Source organism: Callithrix jacchus, chromosome 12, assembly GCF_049354715.1.
Source record: "Callithrix jacchus isolate 240 chromosome 12, calJac240_pri, whole genome shotgun sequence".
Classification (NCBI taxonomy): domain Eukaryota; kingdom Metazoa; phylum Chordata; class Mammalia; order Primates; family Cebidae; genus Callithrix; species Callithrix jacchus.
This window is the reverse complement of record NC_133513.1, coordinates 6,659,387-6,672,494: the sequence shown is the minus strand read 5'-3', so window position 1 is coordinate 6,672,494 and position 13,108 is coordinate 6,659,387. Positions and strand designations below refer to the sequence as shown.

The 13,108-nt window shown below is 47.7% G+C and overlaps 1 protein-coding gene, 1 non-coding gene and 1 pseudogene across 6 annotated transcripts in view; 1 reads left to right on the top strand and 2 right to left on the bottom strand.

Annotated features, from left to right (window-relative positions):
* The window catches only part of C12H16orf96 (chromosome 12 C16orf96 homolog), a 51,194-nt gene extending 46,873 nt beyond the window's left edge, over positions 1-4,321 (bottom strand). For all 5 annotated transcript variants that reach the window (XM_078344553.1, XM_078344555.1, XM_078344552.1 and 2 more), the window contains exons 1-2: positions 3,759-4,321; positions 3,274-3,600 (exon numbers count right to left, since the gene is read on the bottom strand). In XM_078344553.1, the coding sequence (XP_078200679.1) occupies positions 3,274-3,600; positions 3,759-4,178 (747 nt within the window). In that variant the 5' untranslated portion in view covers positions 4,179-4,321. The remainder of the gene's footprint in view (positions 1-3,273; positions 3,601-3,758) is intronic.
* Positions 4,322-5,870: 1,549 nt separating this feature from the next.
* LOC100406135 (ribosomal L1 domain-containing protein 1 pseudogene) lies at positions 5,871-6,881 on the bottom strand (annotated as a pseudogene).
* Positions 6,882-7,056: 175 nt separating this feature from the next.
* On the top strand, positions 7,057-7,118 carry LOC118146544 (U7 small nuclear RNA). Its single transcript, XR_004732400.1, has one exon. It is a non-coding gene; the product is annotated as a U7 small nuclear RNA (small nuclear RNA).
* Positions 7,119-13,108: the final 5,990 nt, after the last annotated feature.

Here is a 13,108-nt window from a genome sequence, read left to right as displayed (position 1 = left end):
CTCCTGAGTACCTGGGACTACAGGCACATGCCACCATGCCCAGCTAACTTTTTGTATTTTTAGTAGAGACGTGGTTTCACTGTGTTACCCAGGATGATCTTGATCTTCTGACCTCATGATCTGCCCCCCTCAGCCTCTCAAAGTGTTGGGATCACAGGCGTGAGCCACTGGGCCCAGTTTGTTTGTTTGTTTTTAATCTATTCTGCCAATCTCTGCTTTTTTGTGGTAAAATACACATAATATTAAAGTATAAAAATATAAAAATATTTTAGTATGAAAATATTAAAATATAAAAATAATACAAAGAAAAATTAGCCAGATGTGGTGCCAATCACTTGTAATTCCAGCTACTCAGGAGGCTGAGGCATGAGAATCACTTGAACCTGGGAGGCAGAGCTTGCAGTGAGCAGAGATTGCACCACTGCACTCCAGCCCGGATGACAGAGTGAGACTGTCTCAAAAAAATAAAAATAAAGTGAACAATTTGATGGCATTTGGTATGTGCATCACTATCTACTTCCAAGACATTTCATTCTTCTGAAAGGAAATCCCGTCCCTGTTAGCAGTTACTCTCTGTTCCCCTCTTCCAGAGCCCCCGGAAACCACTAATCTACTGTCTCTATGAAATATACGGATTACGCCTTTAGATGAAATGTCCAGAATAAGCAAATCCGTAAGACAGAAAGCAGATTAGTGGTTGCCAGGGGTTGCAGGGAGGAGGAGTAACTGGAGGAAATAGGGTTTCCTTTTGGGGTGATGGAAATGGCTTAGAACTAGATAGAGGTGTCTACACAACAATGTCAATGTATCATGTGCCACCGAATTTCCATTAATTTATTGTTTAATGTTCACTTTTAAATGGCTGATTTGGTCCAGGCACAGTGACTCACACCTGTAATCCCAGCACTTTGGGAGGCCGAGGTGGGCGGATCACCTGAGGTTTAGAATTCAAGACCAGCCTGACCAATATGGTGAACCCCTGTCTCTAAATAAAAAGAAAGAAAGAAAACAAAAAATGGCTGATTTTATGTTAGGTCAATTTCCCCTCTATTTATTTATGTATTTATCCCTTTTTTTTGTTGTACTTTGGGCTCTGGGGCACATGTCCACATCCTGCAGGATTGCTGCATAGCTATATACATGGCATGGTGGTTTGCGCCATCCCTCCCTATTTATTTATTTTTAATTTAGTTTTTTGAGACAGAGTCTTGCTCTGTCACCCAGGCTGGAGTGTAGTGGCGTCACCTCTGTTCACTGCAACATACACCTCCCGGGTTCAAGCCATTCTCCTGCCTCAGCCTCCTGAGTAGCTGGGTTTACAGGTGCCTACCATCACGCCCAGCTAATTTTTTTTATTTTTAGTAGAGACAGAGTTTCACTGTGTTGGTCAGGCTGGTCTCAAATGCCTGACCTTGTGATCCACCCGCCTCAGCCTCCCAAAGTGCTGGGATTACAGGTGTGAGCCACTTCGCCAAGCTTATTTTCCCTTTCTTATTCCTTCTTGGGCTGCCAGTAATTGAGCACTGTCCATGTGCTGGTGGGATTAGCAGGACTCAGCAGTCAAAGATAGGCCAGGGTCAGAGCCCTTCGTCAGATCACAGCTCCCTTGCCCACTGGCTGCTGGGCCTTCAGCAGCAAATCAGTGAACTCCACTAAGGATCAGTTTCCTCACCTAGAAGACAGAAGAAATGCCTCTGTGCTGCTCCTCATGGGGCTGGTTCTTGTAGGTTCTCATTCACTTGTCTTTATCTATCACCCCTGATAGGCCGGGCGTGCCTGTTCACCGTCACTACCCTGGTACCTCTCCCATGGTAGGTCCTCCAGGCATTTTTTAGAAACTGGGGTGAGAAGGCCAGGTGCAGTGGCTCATGCCTTTAATCCCAGCACTTTGAGAGGCTGAGGTGGGTGAATCACGAGGTCAGGACATCGAGACCATCCTGGCTAACAGGGTAAAACCTTGTCTCTACTAAAAATGCAAAAAAATCAGTCCCAGCTACTCAGGAGGCTGAGGTAGGAGAATCGCTTGAACCTGGGAGGCAGAGGTTGTAGTGAGCTGAGATGGCACCATTGCACTCCAGCCTGGGCAACAGAGGGAGACTCCATCTCGAAAGAAAGACAGAAAGAAAGAGAGAAAGAGAGAGAGAGAAAGAAAGGAAAGAAAGAAAGAGAGAAGGAAAGAAATAAAAGAAAAAGAAAGAAAGAAAAAGAAATTGGGATGAGGCTCAGCATGGTGGCTCACGCCTGTAATCCCAGCACTTTGGGAGGCCAAAGCAGGAGGATCACTTGAGCCTGGGAGTTTGAGACCAGCCTAGGCAACATAGGAAGACCCCATCTCTATAAAGAATATGAAAATTAGCCAAGTACAGTGGTGCACACTTGTGGTCCCAGCTACTTGGGAGGCTGAGGTGGGAGGATTGCTTGAGTCTGGGAGGTCAAGGTTACAGTGGCTGTGATTGAGTCACTGCACTCCAGCCTGGGTGACAGAGTGGGATCCTGTCTCAAAAAAAAAAAAAAATTGCCGTGAAATTCACCTAATGTACAATTAGCCATTTTTAAGTGAACAATTCAGTGGCATTCAGTACATCAGTGAGGTTGTACAACCATCACCGCCATCTAGTTTGAAAACATTTTCATCACCCCAAAAGGAAACTCTGTCTCCACAAAGCAATTACTCCTCATTCTCTCCTCCTCCCAGCACCTGGCAACCACTGCTTTCTGTCTCCATGGATCTGCCTATTCTGGACATTTTGTATAAATGGAATCATATACTAGATGGCCTTGTGTATCTGGCTCCTTCGCAATACTTGACGGAGGCCGCAAGCTTGGTGTTTTGATTGTGCCTGACTCCAAAGCCTACTTCCTTCCACTCTGCATAAAGGAATGAATGGCCCATTGTAGGGGAATAAGGAACAAGAGGGCCAGGAGCAGTGGCTCATGCTTGTCATCCCAGCACTTTGGGAGGCCAAAATGGGCAGATCACTTGAGGTCAGGAGTTCGAGACCAGCCTGGCCAACATGATGAAACCCCATCTCTACTAAAAATAAAAAATTGGCTGGATGTGGTGGCATGCGCCTGTAACCCAGCAAATAGGGAGGCTGAGGCAGAAGAATCACTTGAACCCAGGAGGCGGAGGTTGCAGTGAGCCAAGATTGCACCACAGCACTCCAGCCTGGGTGGCAGATCAAGACTCCACCTCAAAAAAAAAAGAAGACGCCCCTGGAGAGAGCAAGGGGTGTGGGGGAGAAAGGAAGTGTCTGGCGGCTCGGGACATACCTTGGCCAGGGCTTCATCGTGAGCCTCCACTGTCTTCTGGAGCTTGATCAGATGCCACAGGTCCTGGGTGGGCCGGCCAGTGCCCTGGCTGCCTCCCAGTAGGTGGGCGGTAGAGGGCAGGTCCTTCAGCAAGGCCAGCTGGTTCTCTATCTTGCCGAGGCGGCTAACTACGTGGTCGAAGACATTGCTGAGCCTCTTCATGGGGTTGAGGATGGGCTGGGCGTCTCCTTCCCTGGGCACTATGACCACCTGTGAGGGCTGCAGGAAGTCCTCGTCCCCTGAGAGGACCTTCTTGAGCTCAGCCATGTGGATGTGCTCCAAGATGCCCTGCAGCAGGAGGTGCAGGGCCTTGAAGTTCAGCACCCCGCACTGTGGGATGGTGATGTTGGCAGATCAAGACTCCACCTCAAAAAAAAAAGAAGACGCCCCTGGAGAGAGCAAGGGGTGTGGGGGAGAAAGGAAGTGTCTGGCGGCTCGGGACATACCTTGGCCAGGGCTTCATCGTGAGCCTCCACTGTCTTCTGGAGCTTGATCAGATGCCACAGGTCCTGGGTGGGCCGGCCAGTGCCCTGGCTGCCTCCCAGTAGGTGGGCGGTAGAGGGCAGGTCCTTCAGCAAGGCCAGCTGGTTCTCTATCTTGCCGAGGCGGCTAACTACGTGGTCGAAGACATTGCTGAGCCTCTTCATGGGGTTGAGGATGGGCTGGGCGTCTCCTTCCCTGGGCACTATGACCACCTGTGAGGGCTGCAGGAAGTCCTCGTCCCCTGAGAGGACCTTCTTGAGCTCAGCCATGTGGATGTGCTCCAAGATGCCCTGCAGCAGGAGGTGCAGGGCCTTGAAGTTCAGCACCCCGCACTGTGGGATGGTGATGTTGGCCAGCTCGGTGAACGTGACCAAGAAGCTCATCCTGCCGTCAGTGGGGCTGGGGTTCTCAGAGTCCTTGAGGACAAGGGGTAGCTTTCAGTGGTCCCAAGACTACACAGACTGGTCCTCAGAGGCTTGGGGAGGTGGTGGGTCACAGCAGTCACAGAGGACTCTTTGTTCTGGCTGGAGCTCAGATGAGTCTCTGGTTGCCAGGACATCAGAGAATGTGGTGAAGCAGGCAGGCTTCCGAGTTTGGAGTGGGCAGGGTGTTCCCAGGTGAGCCTCACCCAAAGTAGGTGCTTAGCTAATAGTGCATGAACGTTTGAATAGCTGATGGCAGTCTCTTCATTCATGCCCTCTGGTGATGTAAGACTGATAAACTTTTGCTAGAAGCGCATAGGGAAGGGATGGAGAGGCAGCTCCCTCCTCAGAATTCTCTCAACTCTAGGAAGAAGACGGGTTTCTTGGAGTTAGGAAGACCCAGGTTTCACGAAGGTTAAGAATCTGAAGTACTGGCCGGGGGGCGGGCCGTGACTTATACCTATAATCCCAGGACTTTGGGAGGCAAAGGTGGGAGGATTGCTTAAAGCCAGGAATTTGAGAGTAGCCTGGGCAACATAGTGAGACCCTGTGTCTACTATATATATATATATATATATATATATAATTTTTTTTTTTTTTAGATGGGGTCTTCTTGCTCTGTCACCAGGCTGGAGTGCAGTGGTGCAATCTCGGCTCACTGAAACCTCCTCCTCCCAGGTTCAAGTAATTCTCCTGCCTCAGCCTCCTCAGTAGCTGGTTTTTGTATTTTTAGTAGAGATAGAGTGTCACCATGTTGGCCAGGATGATCTCGATCTCTTGACCTCGTGATCCACCTGCCTCAGCCTCCCAAAGTGCAGGGATTACAGGCATGAGCCACCCCGCCAGCCAAGAAAAATTTTAAGTATTTTTTTGAGAAGCACTCTGTATTTCTTCTATTATATTAGCAAATACACAGCAGGACAATTTAAAAACAGATTATTATACCCAGGAAACATATGTCAGAATTATGTATGGAGGTTTTTAAAAACTCTTTTAAGTCAGGCCTGATGCTTGGAGAAGGTTGCAAAGGGGGTCAGGACCTGAGTATTTCTAAAGAGCTCTTGAGGCAGCTCTGAGGTCTCTTTCCAGTTGAATCACTGACTTTAGGTCGACTGGGATACTTTGGTTTTTTGGGCTATTTTGGGGGTGTGGGAAGCTTTTCTTGCAGATTTACTAGGAGTGGTGAAGAACTTGGCGTCTGGCTTTTTAGGAGTCTGTCTCATATCTTTTTTTCCCCAGCGAAGGACTCTTTTTTCCTTCCCTGCCTCCTCTTTGATTTTTGGCTTCTTCCCTGGGCCTTTCTCTGGGGTCTCAGACTCTGCAGTTTTTGGGGTTACAGATGCTGGCAAGACTTTTCTTTTTATTTTTTTATAGACATGGGGTTTCACCATGTTGGCCAGGTTGGTCTCAAACTCCTGACCTCAGGTGATCCACCCACCTCGGCCTCCCAAAGTGCTAGGATTACAGGTGTGAGCCAATGCACCGGGCCAAGACCTTTCTTTTCTTTTTCTTTTTTTGTTTTTTTGAGACGGAGTTTTGCTCTTGTTACCCAGGCTGGAGTGCAATGGCGCGATCTCGGCTCATCGCAACCTCCGCCTCCTGGGTTCAGGCAATTCTCCTGCCTCAGCCTCCTGAGTAGCTGGGAATACAGGCACGCGCCACCGTGCCCAGCTAATTTTTTGTATTTTTAGTAGAGACGGGGTTTCACCATGTTGACCAGGATGGTCTCGATCTCTTGACCTCGTGTTCCACCCGCCTCAGCCTCCCAAAGTGCTGGGATTACAGGCTTGAGCCACCGCGCCCGGCCAAGGCCTTTCTTTTCTTCCCACGGAATGCGTTGGGATTAGGACTCTTTGTTGGAGACTTCTTTCCTGTGGCATGTTTTTGAACCTCTGCATTTTCATTAGCTGGAGCCTTTCCTTTTGGGACCAGCTATGGCATTTCATCTTCAGATTCATTCGTCACTTTAACTTGGGCTTTTCCTTTGCCATGTTTTTTCTTCCCGTGCTCTGGGGTCTGTTCTCTCTCAGATTCAGGTTTCTTCACTGCAGTGTTACACATTGAGGGGCCACGTCGTCTTCACTAAGGACTGATGAGGCTTGCCAGCCTGCTGCCTCTTTCTGTTTTTGTTCCTTTCCTTTTGCTTTTCAGAATTTTTTCCTCTTCCTTTTCTCCTTGCCGCTTTTTTCTTCTTATTAAGCATAATTTTTTTGGTGGCTTCATCCCAATTGCTGACAAACAAGGAGAAGATGGGAAGGGCAGCTGATTTCTCAGTTTTCACAAACAGGAGTTTCACACTGTCCCACTTCTCTGGCAGTTTTTCTGAAAGTCCTTTGGTGACGGAAACAATGTTTTCAATGATGTGCTCAATTTGCATTCCAATGTGACGGATGCATATAGCACGACAAGACCCACTTTTAGAAATGTTTAAGGCCGGGCGTGGTGGCTCACGCCTGTAATCCAAGCACTTTGGAGGCCGAGGCGGATGGATCACCTGAGGTCGGGAGTTCAAGACCAGCCTGACCAACATGGTGAAACCCCATCTTTAGGGAAAAAAAAAGAAGGAAATGTTTAAGACCATTCTACCTACACATCAGTGATGTCTCTTGATAAATTCTTGGATGGAAGGTTTACAGACACTGGAACTTACTTTCTTTGATAGAAAGGTTTCCCAGCGAGGGAGGGTAAGAGCTGCCTAATTCTGGCGTCAGTGAGGATGAAGTCAAAAGGGCTCAGAAGGCAGAGCTTGGCTTCAAAGCTTTATATTCCTTCTTTAGAGTTTGGAGGGGAATAATCTGAGAAATGGTTTTAATTCCATGCTTGTTTAAAAGCTTTCTGTAAGTGTTACAGCTCTTTTAGAATTTGTCTAGCAGGCTTTCCAGTTTTTGCCAGAAAGCCCCTTTATTTATTTATTTATTTTTATTTTTAAGACGGAGTTTCGCTCTCGTTACCCAGGCTGGAGTGCAATGGCACGATCTCGGCTCACCGCAACCTCCGCCTCCTGGGTTCAGGCAATTCTCCTGCCTCAGCCTCCTGAGTAGCTGGGATTACAGGCACGCGCCACCATGCCCAGCTAATATTTTGTATTTTTAGTAGAGACGGGGTTTCACCTTGTTGACCAGGATGGTCTCGATCTCTTGACCTCATGATCTACCCGCCTCGGCCTCCCAAAGCGCTGGGATTACAGGCTTGAGCCACCACGCCTGGCCAAGCCCCTTTATTTAAAATAAATAAATAATTTTTTTTTTAAAAGCTTTCAATAGAACTGTTCTGTCTTTTCAGGGGTTGAATTGGGTTCATCCTTCATAAATAAACAGATGTCTTCTAAATCTGATCAAATACCATGAGGCAAGGACAATCTGACCCTCAGTTCTCTAGTTGGAATTTTCCATAATACCACCATTAAAAATAAATTTTCATTCTCATTCCAAAGCAGTTTATAATCGTTCTTCCTGGACTTGCCATGTGTCAAGAGAGCAGCCACTGCCTTTCTAACCTGCTCTTTCTCCAGGGGCTTCTGTGCTGTCAGGGTCACTGGAGTCGAGGTACAGGTTGCAGTTGCGGCGTGGAGGTCAAGTTCTCCCTTTTGTTTTCACGTCTTGAAGATGCGCATGTAGAACCCACTGCTGACTTCTGGGGCACACCTTTTTTTTTGAGGCAGATGTAGGGTCCAGCCCTACAGGGTACTGTGAGCTCCTCCCTGCTAGTGTGGAGATGAGAAATTGTTAAAATAAAGACACAAGACAAAGAGATAGAGAAAAGAAGGTTTGGGCTCGGGAGTCCACTGCCAAACAAAAATCGGAGTCTGGCAGTGGCCTGAGTGCCTGGACACTCTGACTTTTATTAAGTACAAAACAGGAGGCAGGGAAGGTAGGGTGAGGTAATGGTGGTCAGTGACAGAGTCAGGTAAATCACGTGTCTTAGAGACAGGGGCTCAGGATTTTCAAGAAGCCAAGGCGAGGAGAAAACCTAAGGCATCAGCACTTTTTTCATACTTGTCAAGAAATAACAAGGTCACTAAGATTTATGTTACTATTACTAATTCTTATCCTTTGAGAAACGGAGGAGCCAGGTGCAGAAGCAGAACATGAAAGGAGACATGGAACGTGACTGCTGAAGCACAGCATCGCAGAGACAAGCAACCCCTGGATGTCCGCAGGCCTCCCTGACAGCCATCAGGACTACCACAAAAGCTTGGAAGAGCGGAGCCTTCTCGTAACTCCCCCAAGGAAGGAGACGTCTCAGCCATCCTGGACATCTCTTTCCCTGGCTGGCTGAACAGCAGGCTTTCAGCATTTTCCCAGCACTGGTGCTACCGCACAGCGGAGGCGCCCACCAGCAGCCCTTCTGCAGGCATCACAGAGGGCTTAAAGTGTCTTGCCTTAGGGTTACCTCTTTTTCCAATGCCACTTCAGTCCCATACATCTTGACCTGAGACTTATTAGTAAGATTAAAGATTATATGATTATACATATGTTGTATATTTATAATTACATGTGAATAGCTATGTGATTATTTATGATTATATATATAGGAATTCTTTCCTAATTCTATATTTAGATGAGAGCAGACTGAAGCCTGAGACCCTTGCCTTGGCTCCTGCGGAGTTCCCCTCCACAGGCAGAGTCTCTCTGTATCACTTAGGCTGGAGTGCAGTGACTCAATATTGGCCCACTGAAACCTCCACCTCCCTGGTTGAAGCTATTCTCCTGCCTCAGCTTCCTGAGTAGCTAGGATTAGAGGAATGCACACCACACCCAGCTAATTTTTGTTATCTTTAGTAGAGACGGGGTTCACCATATTGGCCAGGATGGTCTCGATCTCTTGACCTAGTGATCCACCCGCTTCAGTCTCCCAAAGTGCTGAGATTACAGGTGTGAGCCACCATGGACGGCCACAAAAATTTTTTTTAATTAGGTGGTTGTGCAGGTGTGTATCTGTAGAACCAGCTACTCAGGAGGCTGGGGTGGGAGGATCGCTTGAAGCCAGGAGTTTGAGGCTGTAGTGAGCTATGATTGTGCCACTGTCCTTAGCCTGGGCAACAGAGTGAGACTTTGTCTAAAAAAAAAGAAAGAAAGAAAAGAAAAAAGAATCTGAAGAACTAAGTTCATTTCTGAACACATCCAAAGGCCCCCTGCAGTATTCCATTTGTGTGTGTGTGTGTGTGTGTGTGTGTGTGTGTGTGTGTGTGAGACAAAGTCTCTCTCTGTCACCCAGGCTGGAGTACCGTGGCCTAATCCGTAATCTCAGCTCACTGCAACCTTTGCCTCCTAGGTTCAAGCAATTCTCCTGCCTCAGCCTCCCAAGTAGCTGGGATTACAGGCGTCTGTCACCATGCCTGGCTAATTTTTGTATTTTTAGTAGAGACAGGGTTTCTCCATGTTGGCCAGGCTGGTCTTGAACTCCTGACCTCAGGTGATATGCTTGCCTCAGCCTCCCAAAGTTCTGGGATTACAGGTGTGAGCTACCACATCCAGTCAAGCATTCCATTTTCTGGGAAAGAGAGCCAAGGTGGTAAGAAGGGTGTTGTCCTTTCTGGCCCCTGCATGTCCCTGCCCACCCAAGTGACAGTGCCCTTACCAGACTCTGCTCTGCTCCCTGCTTGAGCTGGGCTCTCTAAGACCCCTGTGCTCCCAAGCAGGGTCTCAACCCTGCTCTGACATCATAAGGACATGGCCATGAGCCGGCTGCCAGTGGACCATGAGGCTACGTGGAGGTATGAGGTATTGTCAGGCTCTGCATGGGACAAGAATTCTGTGACAAGAGAATCCCAGCCTCCTTGTATAGATTGCTTGAGCCCAGGAGTGGAGTTCAAGACCAGCCTGTGGGACATGGTGAAACCTGTCTCTAAAAAATGTACGAAAATCAACTGGGCATGGTGGTGTGTACCTGTCATCCCAGCTACTCAAGGCTGCACTGAGCCGGGATTGCACCCCTGAACTCCAGCTTGGGCAACAGAGTGACACCCCATCTCAAATAAAACAAAACAACCCAACAAAACACAAATCACTCCTTGACCAGAGCTGATCTGGCGGCCACTCTTGCCAATGGCTAAAACCGTGAGAGCAAGAGCTCAGGGAAACTCCTTCTGAATTGAACACTGGGATATTTTCAGGGATGTTGCTGATGAATCAATCCCATGTTCTTGACTTCACAACAGATGCTGCTGCTGAGGTCATTACTGCTCCATCCACAAAATCTAGCTCTTCATCCAGGCATGGAGGCAGACAATGAGATAATGGCTGGGCAAAGGTACCCAAGGAGGCCCCTCTGGGAGGTGACATCTGAGCTGAGACCTGAGGAGAGGGCATTCCTAAAGCTCTTTCAGAACAGAGACCTTCTCTTTCTAGGATCAGAACACGGATCCCTGCACATAGGTGCTCAGTAAGTGTTAGGTAAATGGATGAGAGCTCCAAAGGAGCTGTCAACACTCATGGGGCCATATTACTGATAGAAATATTATAAAATGAATGGCAACATTGCAATCATTCATGTTTCTTTTAGAATAATTAGGCATTTAAATGTGGAGATTTGGCAATACCAAGCATTGCCAGGCATATGAACGACGGAACTCTCATCTGCTCTGACGGAGCGGAAATTAGCAGATGCTGGAAAACTGATCGGCAGGGTCTGTAATGCTGAAAAATTGCAGGCCAGCCCTTGATCGGAACCCACAAGGAATCGACATATACCATGCACACGATGTTTGTGACAGCACTACTCACACTAGCTACAAACTCGCACCTGGGACTGCCCAGACACCCGTGAACAGAAAAACAAACTATGCTTATATTCAAATAATAGACCATGACACAGCAGTGAGAATGAACAAAGACAACTACATGTAATAGTGTGATGAGTTTCTTTTCTTTTTTCTCTTTTTCTTTTTTTTTTTTGAGATGGAGTCTCGCTCTGTTGCCCAGGCTAGAGTGTAGTGGCACGATCTCAGCTCACTGCAACCTCCGCCTCCTGGGTTCAAACAATTCTCCTGCCTCAGCCTCCTGAGGATTATAGGCACATGCCACCATTTCTGGCTAATTTTAGTAGAGACAGGGTTTCAACATGTTGGTCAGGCTGGTCTCAAACTCCTGACCTCGTGATCCACCTGCCTTGGCCTCCCAAAGTGCTGGGATTACAGGTGTGAGCCACCATGCCCCAGCCAACTTTCACAGATAGAAAATTGAGTAGAATGACATATATAAAAGAGTTCGGCTGAGCACAGTGGCTCATGCCTGTAATCCCAGCAGTTTGAGAGGCCAAGGCAGGTGGATCACGAAGTCAGGAGTTCAAGACAAGACTGGCCAACATGGTGAAACCCTGTCTCTACTAAAAAATACAAAAATTAGCTGGGCATGGTGGTTCATGCCTGTAATCCCAGCTACTTGGGAGGCTGAGGTAGGAGAATTGCTTGAATCGGGACCTGGGAGGTGGAGGTTGCAGTGAGCCGAGATCGCACCACTGCACTCCAGCCTGGGCTACAGAGGGAGAGTCCATCTCAAAAAACAAAAAAAGGTTCATGCTGTTTGAAACCATTGCTTTAAAAAGTCCCCAAACTGCAGCCATAAAAAATAATGAGTTCATGTCCTTTGCAGGGACATGGATGAAGTTGGAAAACATCATCCTCAGCAAACTAACACAGGAAGAGAAAACCAAACACAGCATATTCTCACTGTTAAGTGGGAGTTGAACAATGAGAACACAGGAACACAGAGAGGGGAACATCACACACAGGGGCCTGTTGGGGGGTTGGGGGCAAGGGGAGGGAGAGCATTAGGACAAATACCTAATGCATGTGGGGCTTAAAACCTAGATGACTGGTTGAGAGGTGCAGCAAGCCACCATGGCACATGCATAACTACGTAACAAATCTCTACCTTCAGAACATGTATCCCAGAACTTAAAGTTTAAAAAAAAAAAAAAAAAAGGCTGGGCATGGTGGCTCATGCCTGTAATCCCAGCACATTGGGAGGCTGAGGCAGGCGGATCACCTAAGGTCAGTAGTTCAAGACCAGCCTGACCAATATGGAGAAACCCTGTCTCTACTAAAAATACAAAATTAGTCAGGCGTCGTGGTGCTTGCCTGTAGTCCCAGCTACTCGGGAGGCTGATGCAGAATCACTTGAGCCCGGGAGGCAGAAGTTGCAGTGAGCTAAGATCGTACCATTGCACTCCAGCCTGGGCAACAAGAGTGAAACTCTGTCTTAAAAAAAAAAGGTCCCCAAATGGAGAAAACAAATCTCAGGTGTTGGAGGTGAGGGGAGTGGTTACTCTTGGGTGACCTCATGCTTAGAAGGAAGCACGAAGCCGAGTTGCAGGGAGTTGGCACACTGGTATGGTCAGTTTGGGAAACTTCATCAAGCTGTTTGCTTCTAATACGAGCATTTTTTTTTTGAGAAAGGGTCTCACTGTCACGCAGGCTGGAGTGCAGTGGTGCGATCATAGCTTATGCAACCTCAAACACCTGAGTTCCAGCAAGCCTCCTGCCTCAACCTCTGAGTAGCTAGAACTATAGGTGTGCACCACCTCTCCCGGCTAATTTTATTTTTATTATTGTGGAGATGGGGGTCTCACCATGTTGGCCACGTTGGTCTCAAACTCCTGGTCTCAGGGAATCCTCCTGCCTCAGCCTCTCAAAGTGCTGGGATTACAGGCGTGAGCCACCACACTCAACCCTAGCACTTTTCTGTATCAGAAGTTAGGGAATCTGCAACAATTCAAACAAATTAAGAGGTCCACAACGTGGATTCCATTTGGGTTGCTGGCTCAGCTCTAGTGGGCTCCTTCCCAGTTCTTGCTGGATATAAAGGAAGATTTTTGCAAAAAAAAAAAAAAAAAAAAATGGCCTAAATATAACAGCTTCTTCTCTCACTTCAGTGTTTGCTGATTCATAC